This window comes from Lepisosteus platostomus, chromosome 21 (assembly GCF_059453375.1).
Source record: "Lepisosteus platostomus isolate fLepPlt1 chromosome 21, fLepPlt1.hap1, whole genome shotgun sequence".
NCBI lineage: Eukaryota > Metazoa > Chordata > Actinopteri > Semionotiformes > Lepisosteidae > Lepisosteus > Lepisosteus platostomus.
The window spans coordinates 9,758,566-9,772,854 of record NC_142631.1 but is presented as its reverse complement, the minus strand read 5'-3'; the positions used below and the strand labels follow the sequence as shown (position 1 = coordinate 9,772,854).

General features: G+C 41.6%; 1 protein-coding gene across 13 annotated transcripts in view; it reads left to right on the top strand.

The window, feature by feature from the left end:
- rapgef1b (Rap guanine nucleotide exchange factor (GEF) 1b) overlaps window positions 1-14,289 on the top strand; it is a 90,879-nt gene that overhangs the window by 55,252 nt on the left and 21,338 nt on the right. For 5 of the 13 annotated variants that reach the window (XM_088615404.1, XM_088615403.1, XM_088615401.1 and 2 more), the window contains 6 exons: window positions 11-131; window positions 953-1,133; window positions 4,465-4,980; window positions 6,627-6,829; window positions 10,542-10,706; window positions 12,667-13,020. In XM_088615404.1, coding sequence (XP_088471530.1) covers window positions 11-131; window positions 953-1,133; window positions 4,465-4,980; window positions 6,627-6,829; window positions 10,542-10,706; window positions 12,667-13,020 — 1,540 coding nt within the window. The remainder of the gene's footprint in view (window positions 1-10; window positions 132-952; window positions 1,134-4,464; window positions 4,981-6,626; window positions 6,830-10,541; window positions 10,707-12,666; window positions 13,021-14,289) is intronic. The other 8 variants (XM_088615406.1, XM_088615408.1, XM_088615414.1 and 5 more) reach the window with 2 other exon arrangements.

Sequence of the window (14,289 nt, the reverse complement as noted above, 5' to 3'; positions counted from 1 at the left end):
TTTCTTCCAGTCCCCCAGCTCTGCCCCCGAAAAAGAGGCAGTCGGCCCCCTCTCCCACCAGGGTAGCAGTGGTAGCTCCAATGAGCAGGACGACCAGTGGTTCCAGTCTCCCTGTTGGAATTGGCAAAGGGGTAAGGAGACACTGGGATACTGGGCCAAGTACAATGTTGCTGTCTATCAAAGAGTCAATGTCTCTTCGTGCTCTTATATACAAGATCGATCAGGGCTGGAAAATGAATGGCACCATGTATCTTACGGTGTCCTGGGTATCCTGGGCACCGAGAAATGAATTATTTTGTTTGAGGCAACCTAACAGCCTGACCCTGTGGACAAACTCTGTACTTTGCCCTGAAGCGCATTTAAAGCAATTTTCTTTTTTCTTTATCATGGCCGTAATTGATAGTAAACATCATATAAATATCATGTTAAACAAAGGTCTATTTCTCTGGATGGAGTGAGTCACGTGATTTGTATCACAGGCAATAAAATCTGATATATGTGTCAATTCATGATGATAAAATAACATTAGTAAGTGCTTTGTACGCAGTGATTTCAACAATTGTAATTCCTTTCACCAGGATTTGAGAATAAAATTCTGTGTATTTGTCTTTGACATACATTTGGGCATCTTATAAAAGCACTTTCTCTCTTGTATAAGATTTTATTAGCGATGCACTTCATCAGCTGTTGTAGACCTGTAGACTGTTCTACACTGGCTTTAGGGAGCTCCAGTGTCTTCAGATTAGCTCCCAATAACTAATTATCTAATATCTGTTTGATTGAAACAAGCAAACATATCTGGCTGTTAGCAAAATATTTCATTCTCCCTATGAAACCCAAAGAACTGTGACTTTCCAGGAGCAGGTAGCAGAGCCCTTGTGCAGACGTTGTGTTTGAAGTGTGTTGGAGTGCCGCAGTGTCTGAGTTTTGGCGGATTGTGATCTCGTCTCAGGACTACGATCTGGACTATCTTCAGCGGCGCCTCTCTGGGGGCAGTCAGTCCTACGGGGGAGAGTCCCCACGGCTCTCCCCCTGCAACAGCATCGGCAAGCTGAGCAAGTCGGACGAGCAGCTCTCCTCGCTGGAGCAGGACAGCGGGCAGTGCTCACGCAACACCAGCTGCGAGACTCTGGGTAAGGGCCACCTTCCTGGGCGTGTTGTGGAATCATTTGGAAATGTCACGTGTTAAAGTCCCCACAGGGGGACGCAGAGGAAAAGTGTCCCTGCAACGGGCACGGACACAAACGGGAAACATCTGGTGTAATCTTTCACAAGTACGCACTTTCACACATTTCCAATTTTTATTTGACATATTTTGAGCCAAAACCAGCGTTTATTAGAACTCAAACAGCTGTTTGGATTTGCTTGGGGTTTTGGAAAGTCCAAATCAAAAACGTAAAATCAAATGTGTGTAAAAGAGTCTGAAATATTTGGACGATTTTCAGACATTAAATTGAAATATTTGAAAAGGTAAATGAAGCATACCGGAAACATGCGGCACACATCCCTTGATTTTAAATGACAAGTTTAATGAAAACTGTAAAGGTCTTGTATAATGATGTTTGTGGTGACTGTTGGGGCTCTGTTAGCTTTATCAGGCACTCAGCCTCTTCCATTGCATCTAGGCTGTATGTTCCCACTAGACATCAGACGCATGTGTTGGCATTAGGTTTTTTTTCTGCATTTGCTGGATTTTTTGCCTCATGCGAGAGGAAACCTAATCAGCCTGCAGGGGCTGAGCAACCTAATGCAGAGCAGAGGAGATGCAGCAGGGCGCTCAGTGCTAAGAAGGCTTTTCCATCGCTTTTCAGCTTTACAGAAGCCCCAGATGGCCTCTAGGAAATCTGAAAGTCTAATTCCTTTACATACCACTTAAAAATAATAGCATAATGTGCACAGTTAATACCAAGAAGCTGGAATGGAAATCTATACTTCTCCAATATATAAAAAGGCTTAAAACCATAACCTATCATTTTCATCTTATTTCCTGTCACATTCTTCAGACTGGAATATTTTAAAGCTACAGTATAAAGTTACAAGGAGAAACTCATCGAGGGGAGGAATCTGTGCTCTGACCAGTTCACTTGAAGGCATTAGATTTTGTGGCTATTTTTTTCCCATAAATTTAGCAATTAAAGTCTCATTAGAAAGTTAAAATATCAGTACAAAGTTCTGTTTTGTTCAGTTGTATGCCCTTAGTTCTATAATTTAAGCCTATTCTTACCAAACTCTGGCCTTGTAATTGTTTTTTAGGCATGGACCAAATGGACAGTGTCTGCATTTTATTTGTAAAATATTTTTACCAGATGTTTTAAGGTGTACTCTGAAGTGCTTTTAGCAAATGATCTTTCCTGAACGTGGATCCAATCATTTCAAATGCAGGGCATAAACAACATAAAATCTGTAACTAAAGCACCTTCAATCCCCTGATGACAGCCCTAGAAAGACACTGTGTGTGGGCAGAGATCCTACAGCTATTCATTTAGGTTCATATATTTTCTGAAAGTTTGAATTCCCTTTTACAGGAATGGGATCTGTGGAAGCACACATTACAAAAATGCTAATTTGAGGTCTGTTAAGAACATTAGAACATTTGCAAAAGAGGCCACACAGCTCCTGTTGCCCCTCTGTCAGTAGCTTGATACAGTACATACATGAAACAATAAGGAACTAGAAGATATAAGGGGATTTGTATTGTTACACTTTCATTTTCAGCCAAATTAGAATTGTGCCAAACAAAAATGAGGATGTGTGTTAATTATAGTCTTTGAAATACATTTCCTAGTTTTGATAATTGCTGCAGAAAACCTGCTTCTTGCTCATTTCTCTTTGGTTAATGAACAAATGAAGTAAAAACACAAACCTCACACAGAAATTCCAGAAGTTGTGCCATAAAGAAGCTCAGCAAGCTGACATTTTGCCCTTGATAATCAATTCACCTGAATTTTTGACTAAAGGTCCCTCAGCTGTGTCAAGATGTCACCTCTATAAGAGCTGCAAAGATTCAAGCAGTAGTCTAGCACAGATTGGCTCAGAGTGTAGCAAATTAAATCTTGCGATATTGCGTTCTGAGATCAAGCAATCACAGTGCAGCATTTGCAAAATTTCCTTTTTATCTTGTATTGTGTGTGTATGTTGATTCAGCTTCCTGGTCTTCATGGAACTGGGCGAGATGATATCTCCTATAGAGTGAGGCATGTTAACTTGGAAAAAATGGAATCAGTGACTGCTGCTCACGTTCCTCTGTTATTGTTACATTGCTGCCTGCCTTCTTGCTTTAGTTCCGGACTGGAAAAAGTATCATCTGGCAGGGTACGTTGAAGGATACGTATGTGGTCATAAAAACCTTGTCTTTGTTGAAATCGTTCAGTGATTTAAAATGGATTACACAAAGCTAAACACTCCTTTTGGCAATGGAATTTGCCCATGGAATTGGCTTTTTTGGGGGGTAAATAAAAAGAATTGTTGCCAATAGACAGGGAATCAACCTCCCCCCCCTACAGAGACACCAAGTTAATGCACAAAATGTTTTTTCCTTTCCAGTAGTTCTGGTAAAGTCCTGATTTATGATTTTCGTAGATCATGGAATAGCTTCACGAAGCAAAACATATTTTGGTCAGCCTTCCTGTATACAGCAAAAAAAAGGCTCAGGGCGCATTCTTAAGCTATTACCCTCTTGGTTAATGACCTTGTCGCTTATTTTCTCTCTTTCTTTGTCCAGTGACAGTTTCTTTTCTTGAGAAGTTACAGGAGGAATGTGGAGGACTAGCTTCAGGGGTGGATAGTGTCACCTCTTTCCTTCAAATCATGTCTCCTTGCCTTTTACTTCAAAAGTGCTCACTTCAGAAATATGCTCTGGGTTTAGATTACGAACAGTGTGCTTGAAAGTTCTGTGTAACATTCATTTTTTAAAAAACATGACAATACTGACTTTAATTATTTAATCACTTTGCTCAACTTGTTTGAGTGGGTTCAAAATTGATACTATTGGAATTATTTGAACTAATCCTAATCACAACCCTAGACATTGGTGGTACCAATTTGAGAAGTAGAAAAAACAACATTCATTTCCCAGCAGTCTGAAACATTTGCCTCATTATCGTTTTACAAAACCAAAATAAGAAATACCTTTAGCTTGAGAACATCATGAGGAGACGAATACATGAGCTGAGGTTTACGGCTGGGTAAATTTAATCTAGAGAGCAGATTGCTATCTTTCATGAAAAAGGGGAAGTAGGAAAAAAATAATTAAGATTACATTGATAAAGGGAGCTGCAGAGGAGGTAAAGCAGGTTTTTGGATAGGTGTTTTATTTTTGTGAGGGAGTGTGTATCAGATAAGAACGGGACTGAAAAGCCCAAACAAAATATTTTGACCTGTGTAGGAGAAGGGTACTTCTGCATTTCTGCTGATGTAGGATCACTGGGTAGGCTGTACCTTTCACTGTTCTTTTTTGTCCCTCAGATAACACAGAAAGCTATGACCCGGACTATGACTTCTTACACCAGGACCTGTCCAACGCTGACCAGATTCCTCAGGCGCTGGTGGGGGGTATTTTGAGCCCTCTGCCGGAGTGTCACAACGAGTCATCCTCCCCCTGCCCTATAATGCACTTCACCTCCCCCTTCAACACGCAGCCCCCCGAATACTGGGGCTCCGCGGGGCCGCAGGCTTCGCCCCAGCCGGCCTCTGCCGGCGGTCCCCCCGCCCTGCCAGAAAAGAAGCGGCGCAGCGCCGCCTCGCAGGCCTCCCCGCACTCCGACAGCTCAGGCTCCCGAGTCTCCTACGAGCGCCACCCCTCGCAGTACGACAACATCTCGGAGGAGGACCTCCAGCCCGTGCCCCCCTTCCCGGTCTTCACGGCTGTCTCCCCGCATCCCCAGGGCAACAGCGGCGCTTTCCCAGCCGAATTCGGCGCCTCGGAGATGTCGGATATCCCAGAGAGCCCACCTCCTCTGCCGGAGAAGAAGAGCAGGCACAGTAAGTGTGTGTTTGTTTCTGATTTTTTCACAGAATCCCTGGAGTATGCTGGTATCCGATTCATATGCGCTTCTTTTCTTAAAGGTCATTATTTACGTACGCACTGCTCAGACATTAGCACAGAGCCAAAGGAAAAATTGTTAGTAATGTGATATTGGGTTAAAGTTCTTAAATTCCTGTACTGAGATTCAATTACACTGTCAACTACTGTGGCTCCTAGGTTTTAATGACATGTTTATTTCCTTACAACCAGTTGAAATGTGCTGTTGGAGGTAATATCTGATAGGAAAGCACCACATAAGGGATTTCTGTCATGAGTTTGCACTGAGCTATATAAGCTCGCTGACCTCGGAGTCCCATTGAGAGGGATATTTCTTTTCTGCTGCTTTATAGTGGGGTGTTAAAAGTCTGAGAATTTCCTACATGTGGCTGTGGTATTATGGTTGATATCTCCGCAGGGCATATTTAATGCCAAAGCCTGCAGATCTAATTCATTAATAGGAAGTTCAACTATGTATGAGAGCAAGGAGACTCAACAAGCTACAACACGTTTACAGTCGGCTCTTCCAGATTCTGCTTCGTTTTTGTTTTGCCTACCTAAGAGTGAAACAGGTCCTGTTGTGGACGATACAGTAATGCTCTATTAGGTAATTAGATAAAAGCGCATTTTCTATTAACTAATATAAAAAAGAGCTAAAATGCCTAGCTACAGCAGTCCTTTATACAGAGAGTAGTGTGGTTTGTCATTCTTAATCTTCCTATTTATATAGAGTATATTGTTACAACCCCTTATGCCTTCTGAGACTCTACAACCCTTCTTTGTGACCGTTTTCTCTTATCCTATTTGTGCCCAGTGTGTGGTATTTCTGATCCTAAGCGGGCTCTCTGTATCCCTGCTCAGTCGCAACCGATAAACAGTTGGCTGGGTTTAATCCAGATACACAGCTGGGTTTCCAGCTATAACTTTGGGGGCGGAGGCTGATCGGGGAAATGGTAATATCAGCGGAGTGAGGTCATGCAGAATAATGCCTTTGTTGGTGAAATATGGGAAATCTCTCGGTGAATAGAGCAGGAGTCTCCCTCAGCTATGCAGGAAATGAACTCCAGAGCATGTCAAAAAGCTCTGGGGGATGATGTAATTTCCTGTTGGCTTATTGACTTTCTCTGGTATAAGAAAACCAGAAGAGGTAGAGTAGCCCAGGCAATGGGGCTGTTGGGTTTGCCCTGGCGAGGAACTTGAATAACCCCATTTAAAGTTCTTTTTTTTTGTTCCTAGAAGGTCAGTTCATAATCAAATAAGCCCTGATTAATTTAAGTATTTTAATTAATTTTATGGTTGTATTGTGTCAGTGTTATTGAACAACTTCCTTTTCATTTTGTACTGGGTGTCCTGCGATTAGACTTCCTGTCCCTGGAAAAGATGAACACATCTGAGATTGAATGAGCACGTAGAAAAGGGCTCTTTTTTTCAGGCAGTGTCATCAGAGCTTTCCCTTCTCATGTTCCTCTTTATGTTTTCCCGGTACCTACACGCATACCTGCTATAGCTTCTGTTCCTGCTATAGCTGAATCCTTCTGGAAATCCCTGATGCTCAGACGCTCTGTAACTGCTCACGGCATTGTTTCTCCCATCGTGCTTTCCTCAGTCTTGAAGTACATGCAGTTTGTGGAGGACTATTCCGAGCCCCAGCCGTCGGTGTTTTACCAAACACCTCAGAGCGAGAGCATCTACGAGCAGAGGAACAAGCGCTTCCAGGAGGTGTACGGCTTCAACGACTCCTTCAGCAGCACCGACTCCGTGCACGAGCCCCAGCCACCCCCGGCACTGCCACCCAAGCAGAGACAGCTGGTGAGTGTCGCGCCCGCACGCAGACACAGCAGGCCACGGGCAGGTTGGCGTCTCGGGGAGCGCCAAGCTGCTCTCGGGGTGTTGCACAAGAATCCCACCCTTTCTGTGTACGGGTGAGTATCAGTGAGTATATCGGTGAATATCAGTCCAGCAGATCGTCTGGACTGCTAGACATGAGTCATCTGGGCGTTTCAATAGCACCATCACAAAGCCGAAGGGAACTGCATACAACTGAAAACACTGCTGGGGGGTCACAGTGACACCAGCTTGGATGATTAACACTTCCAATTGAAACAACAGCTGCAAGGTTTTTGCACTGATTAGTCAGTACTTGGTCAGAAAAGAAGAACTAAACTGTTTCAGGCTGGCAGAAAAGGGAAGAAACTCTTCTGGCCCTCATCAAACGTCAAATTTAATTCAAACAGTCATTTTCTCTTGATTAAATATTTGGGATAGTTTGACAACGAGTATCCAGTTGTTTTCCTTTAGGAACCAGGTCTGAGTTTGTGAACAGTTGTTTGAAGCAGATCCACTGAAGACGGCAGCAGGGTTATTTTTAGAGTGGTGTTGGAAAAAGTTACAAAATTACAACTGTAGTCACTCTCCGCTGTGAGATGTGCACATGACTGAATAAATTCTTTAGGCATACCAAAGGTTATGTAATTTTAAACAAGTCACTCCGCAGAGGAAAGTGAGATATTATTGTTTGCCAGCTTTCAAAATGAGCAGTGACTTTAACCCTTAGAGCAAGGTTTGTTATGTAATGTAAGAATGATTTGAAGTGAAGAACATCCCTTGTACACACTGAAGTGGGACCAGCTCATGGCCTAAATATCGTCTTAAAATTCTGTGCACCTGCTGTCTGTTGTAAGCAGTTCTTCAACATCATGAGATGTTTTCAGTTTCTGTTGGCTCCTTTCTGGGTCTTAGATTACACTTGAAGTATATTTCTGATCTAGTTCATCCTGTATCAAAGAACGTCCAAAGGGTTTTGTCACACACTTTTTCCCCTACAAATTAATACTTTTTTTCTGCTGGTCAGATTTACACTACTTGTGAAGTGGATTATGATTTGTCTTCAACAAAACACAGTGTGCACTGTGAATGAGGGCCATAGGCTTGACCTTTGTTTTATTATTTTGTCACCAAAATAACAGACATCAGTGATCGGAAAAGAAGCAAAATATTACATGCGTTGTCTATAGACTCAGTTTCTCTTTCTGCTCAATAATTTTTCACATCTCTCCCTCCCCCTTTTCATTCAGTGTTTTTTTTTACCAGTTTTTTGCCTGTGTGGTTGATGTGGGTTTAGTGTATCTTGAAGCTTTAAGGCACACCCTTGTGAAAGCGCTTTATCTTAATTCTTTAAACATTTCCGACCATTTAAAGATTATTGTGGCCCTTATCCCAATTAAATCAGTGGAGAGTAATGACACTCTTTGCTAATGAGCTTATACATTGCTGTGATTAAAAAGAAGTTCCCTTTCCTGGGTTTAAGTTGTCTGTCCATTATTATTACATTTTCTATTCCTGTTATTGCAGAAGGCTTAGCCTACAGGGCCATGTTATTTTGTTGTAAACCATTTATTTAAAATACACATCCTGTATTCCTTATATCTTAATTTTGCTGAATTCTTTTTCAAAAAATAGTTTTTCTTATTTTGTATTGAAGAGTGCTTAAAATCTCTTCTGAGATGGGTACACTTTGATTATTGTCTAATGTTTATACAAGAGCTTCTATGTCTTCTTACTCCTTCAGAAATGGAAGCCGTAATCCTAAAATCTGCAGTGGGTTTAAAGATTTTAGAAAGGTGTTTACACTTTCTAAAGGGCAAAGGAAATAGAATTAATAGGTATTGGCTTTTTTGAGGTTTTAAATATCCCAATTAGGAAATTCTCTAAACAAAATTTCCAGTGAGAGCACTCTAAGATGCAGTATTTCTGTGTGTCTCCAGTTCAAACTGGACCAAAGGTTTTTCTAAACATAACTGGTATTACCATGCAAATTCAAATGCAAATGGCAGCATGATATTTAGTCAGATATTGCTCCCCACATTTGTTGACCACATTGTTTTGCAACAGATAAAGATACACACAGGTTTGATCTTCATTTGGAAAAAGCAAAGGGAAAAATAACACAACCCAAAGTTGTAATTCAGCAACACCTGACTACATCTATTTCTGCGATTGTCCATCTTGATGAGTGAAGTCTTGTTAGAAAAGCCGCCCAGCCCTGTCTCCTAAACACACTGTGCTCTTTTTCATACAGAGCTCTTCTAGCTTGTTTTTGAGGGGGGTGAAGACAAGTGCTGATTTTTGCAAACGCAATGCTAAGAAAAATGACATGGCCTTATCTCAGTGATTTCAGTTCAACTTAGCTGGCGATCCTTCTTTCTCGGAAGGTGATTTATACAGGGTTTTGTTTCTTTTCAGTCAGGATGACGTCCTGCGTGAAGAGTGGCTCATGTGCTGTAGTATGGTTTGACACCCTTTTGTGACATGAGCTTTCACGACCATATCTGGCAAATCTTGAGCCGTCGACTAAAATGGACTGCCTGTTCTCAGCCTTTTCTGTTTCTTTTCTAGCCTTCCCTCTATCCTCAGCAGATGCATATGCATCTCCATTTGGATCCTGTAGACAGATTTCCACCAAGTAATTTCTTCCATTAAATTCCGTTTTTTTGTCTACTTAAAAAAAATGTGCATAATCAGTAGATGCATAGACAAGCATTATACCAATGTAAATAATCACTGTGGCATCTCAGCACGTGCTTGTTACTCTACCTGCTGAGTAACTCAGATCCTCTCTCTGGAACGTGAGCTGTGGGTTTTTTGTTTGTGCCGATTATTCTTCAGGAAGCTAGAAATAAATATTCTGTTTTTAGTGTGACAAGCTGGGGAGAACTTGTCACCTTTTCAAATAAATTGTCACTTTCCAGTTGGCTTTCTCTTCAGAACAATTAAAGGGCTCAGATCCTTTTCTTTCCCTTAACACAGTAGGACGTCTCTCTTTGGCAGGCTATTCTGTCTACGTTTCATTGTCAGCTTGTCCAGAATGAGGCCTGCCGTTGTCACAGCGCCACATAGTGAACCGGCTAAACACAGTTGTGTACTCAGGTTACAGTGGTGCAGAGATTATCAACTTTGTTTCTCTTTTATAATAAAGTACAAACTGAGACTGACTAAGCAAATAAAATGCCATTCTTCATTGTAAAGCTAGAAAGACTTGGGTGTGAGTGTGATATCCACAACATTACCCCTTTAAAAAATGTAAAAGATGTTAAAATTCATTTTCACGTTTCGCACTTGGTATCCAAAGATGTCTTAAGTGATTGCCTTTTCCATTCTGAAGGCTGCTATTGGATGTTTTCTTACTCTTCAATAGCAGATCTAGATTTTTACCTTTATTATTGGGCAGGGTGCAGAAAATATTCCGCTTCTGTTATGAAATTAGGTTCAAATGGTTTGATTTTCCTTCCAGTTAGTGGCTTCTGTCTCCAGAAAAAAATGTATTTTCTTTCTGGAATTGTTAATTTGTTCGTCAAGAAAGCCTAGAAATGAACAAAACACTGTTGGGGTTTTTTTTGTGCCTGCTGCTGCTCAGAAATCCCGGCTCTTGGCTTTGGCGTACCGCTAGGTGAATAAACTGTGCCTTGCTCTCCTCCCTCTCCACCCCTCCTCTGTCTCTGCACTCTCTGCTTCTGTCCTGCAGGCCTCCTACACTGCCTCCTCCTCTTCCTCCTCTTCTCTCTCCTGTCACGTTCAGCACTCTAATCCCACTACTGTCGCGGTGGAGGATGCCAGCTCCGCTCTCAGCCTCAGCATGTCCGTCTCTAACTCCTTCCTGAGTCGGCACTCTTCCCTCACTGCGCCTCCGGTGAGTCTCGGCCTGTCTGTCTGCCCTGAGGGCCGTGGCCTGTGCTATTGTGCCTGTGTCTGCTGGCTCGTGGTGTCATCTTGTCCTCCATATTGCAATGGGAATGCTAGCCCTGGTGCAGGTAGTTACCAGTGCCCTGGGTCACATCCCAAGCCAAGTTCTCAACGAGTGGGGAAAAACATCATTTCTCTTTAAGGCGCCCATTACCCTGAGTGCAAACACTGCACATTGAGAGAAAAATAAGTCAAGATTAATGGAACGCCAAGTAAATATCTCAGCCTTTTTAAAGTTGCTCCTATTGTTTTAAGCCACATTGATTTTTTTTTCTCCTGTGAATTTGGAGAAAAGAACACTGAGTTCCCCAAAGATTAAATTAACGTTTGGATGCAACTGAGGAGAGGCTGTGGCCGTGCAGTCTGCCAAAATAATAATCTCCATCAACTCCTTGTTTACCAGAATTTCCCCACTTGCTCTCAGCACAAGACGAGGCTTTTGTACTGACAAGTCTCCAAAAAAAAGATAATTATTGATCATGGTTCAACAGCTAATCCTTTTTTAATCCAGCTACGCAGATGCTGTTGAACAGGGTTGGTCCTTGTCCTTTGTTTTACTGTACTGTCATTTGTACCTCTAGAGGTAAATATACAGATACAGGTGCAGTTTAAGAATCTTATTTCCAGATTTGCTTATGAAGATTTTAGGGAAATTACCCCTTCAGTGTTTAGGCGACAAGAGGATGACCTTGAAATTTTATTTTTTTAAATAAATGCTGTTTTTTTTAAACAGCCATCCATTAGATTTACTACTTTAATTCGAGTACATTTGAAAGAAAAAAAAAAACAGTTCACCTGCTTGCAGCATTAAACCAGGACCATTGAGGTTTAGTTTTTGTTTCTTGCATTATCTGGTCTTTTGGTAACACCTGGAAAGAGGGACCACTCTGAAATTTGAAATGTGGGACTGGAATCTGTTCCAGTAAAACTTTCAGCCTATTTGGGGTTTGGACTGGAATGGGAAATTTGAGATACATTTGCAAGGAAATATAGGTATCTGCTTTTTTATGTGGTGAGTCAAAGATGAGATGGTGGTTCAGTGCTTTGTGTCCTAAGTTGTTGTTAGTTTTCTTTCTGGCTTTTCATTATTGACATGTGCTTTGCAACCTGTTTTCTGTCTAGCTGTCATCTTGTCTTACTCTGTGTTTTAAATTTTCTTTTATTACCAATCCACAGTGATGCACAGTGTTTTGCCATTTTTAATCCCCTTGTCGCCCTTGTTCAAGGTGTCATGGAAACTGTGCTGTATTACTGCTTGTGTAGCTGGCCTTCAGAAAACAAAGCAAAACCTAGTATAATTTAGATTTTTCATATGTGCAGTTATTTTACTATATCTGTTACTGGTACCTAAATTTGCAAATGTGCAGTGTAAGGAGAGGAGAGCAGGACTTTTTGAACCAGAAACGCCTTTCGCAAAGATTCCACTCCAGTGTTGCAAAATTATGTAAGAGAGAAGTGTCCTTACGCTTTCCTACTGTCAGTAATAGCTGTGAGAAGAAACTAGGGGCTGAAGGTAGGTACTAATTAGAAATCTATGTCAGGTTTTAGAAACTGCCATTAAATACGTTTTTTTATTTTCAATTTTAAGTAAAGTATGTTGAGCAAAACATTTATTTTTTCTTTTACTTGTATGGATTTGAAGGGTCTAATCCTTTCTGTAATCAAGTTTCAAATATTGTCTAACAGTTGAAAAGACTTTGGGTAATTACTTGTTGAACAGCGAGATTAATGCCATTTTTTAGATGGCAGAACTGAGAGGGCAGAGTTTTAATTTGTGTTTGACTCGGGTCCAGGAAATGGTTGACAACGCTCATGTCTCATCGTTTCTTTTTTTGTTGCATTGTCTTTCCCCCCCTCCCCCATGTTGTGTCTTTAATTTTCTGTTTTCTTTTTTTTCGCCCCCAAAGTTGGCGCCTACACTTCTCCCTCCCTCCATCTCTGAAGAGTTGCCCTTCCCTCTCGTCCTGCCTTCCTTTTACCCCTCCTTCACCCTGGCAGCCCCTCCCTGTGTTCCCTGTCCTCTACCCGTTGCGATGGCCTGGCCCCACGCCCCTCACGCCACACACTCATTCCTCCACCAATCAGTGTTCGCCCAGCCTTTCTTCGACCCCACCCTCCTGAGCCAGTGGTGGCTCCACCACCCTCTCTCCAACCAATCGCTTTTGCCCCAGCCCCCTCCCAGCCAGTCAGGCCCTAATGTTTCGGACAGTCCCATCTGGATGCCTGAGCCTTCTTCCCTTTCTGCCCATCTTGAATCACCGGTGAGCGATTCCCAGGGCATGATGTGCCCTCGAATAGTTGTAGACACTAAGGGCTGTTTTTCCAGCTCGTCTGATTACAGTAGATCTGGCTTGTCCAAGTGAGAAGATCTATATGGTCTGTATTACCTCTCCTGCCCGTTTAGTTCAACTAGTTCATTCATGCTGAAAAAAAAAATGAATGTTCTCAACTGTTAAATAAAATTAGTTTTTTTGTTTCTAACACCACAATTGCCATTTACAGTTTGCTCCTTCAGTCTTCAAATTTAAGTATATGTAAAGATACACAGTATGCTCCTTCATCTGGGTAAACAGATCATATAAAATTTGTCTTCAAGGACAGCAGCGATTGCTTTAATCAGACATCAAGAAAAACACAACCACCTAACCTAAAAGCTTATACCTTTCCATATTTATAAAAACATGTCTATCTTTGTCCAGCACAACTTTCCCATTTTGCTCTCCTTTTGGGGTAGTCTTTATTTTAAATATTGATCCAGCAATGAGAATGACGTGTTTTCCCTATAAACAATTGAAATAGCATTATAAGAGCTATGACAGAAAAAAACACTTTAAAATGGAAGGGAAATGGGATAAGGTAGCCAAGGTTTTGCCAAATATGGAATATCTTATCCAGTAGACCTTTTCTGCGGACCGAGTAGAGAACTTGAAGCCTTTGCCGTTTCCTGCGATCATTTCATTTTAACAGTGACAGTATGTGTTCTCATATCCTTGGGGTTTCAGTCACACAGGGTGGGAATCTGAATTCCTGACTACTAGGGGTGTCAGTGAGGAGTGCATGCTTGATGCTGCACACGTGAAAGCTCTTCTGGTTCTTCACTTTGGGTTGGGTCACCATTTTTGCTTCTTACGCTTGAGGTGACTAAAAACCCCGCTAGATATGAAAACAGTTGTGATTGTTTTGGTAGAACAAGTCACTTTAGAGCAGCTGTGACAGTAGTATAGATGTATGAATAATCACTTTAAGTTTTCACTGCTGCTCTGGAGACTCCATACTGTCAGATTGCATGTAAACTGTAGGACTAATTGCATGCATTGCTGCTGCTTGTTCATAGAACGCAGTGGTTAAGACTGAATACTATACATTAACGTAGAAAAGAGGTCAAACATAACATTTACTTATGGCCTTAGGATAACTGTTAGATCTGTTGTTTTTCAGTAGTCAGCAATATAAAAAAAAATGTATTTTTTAAACTAATTCACATTACTTTTGGGAGCCTTTAACTTGTACTGTATGTTCAACTTGATCTG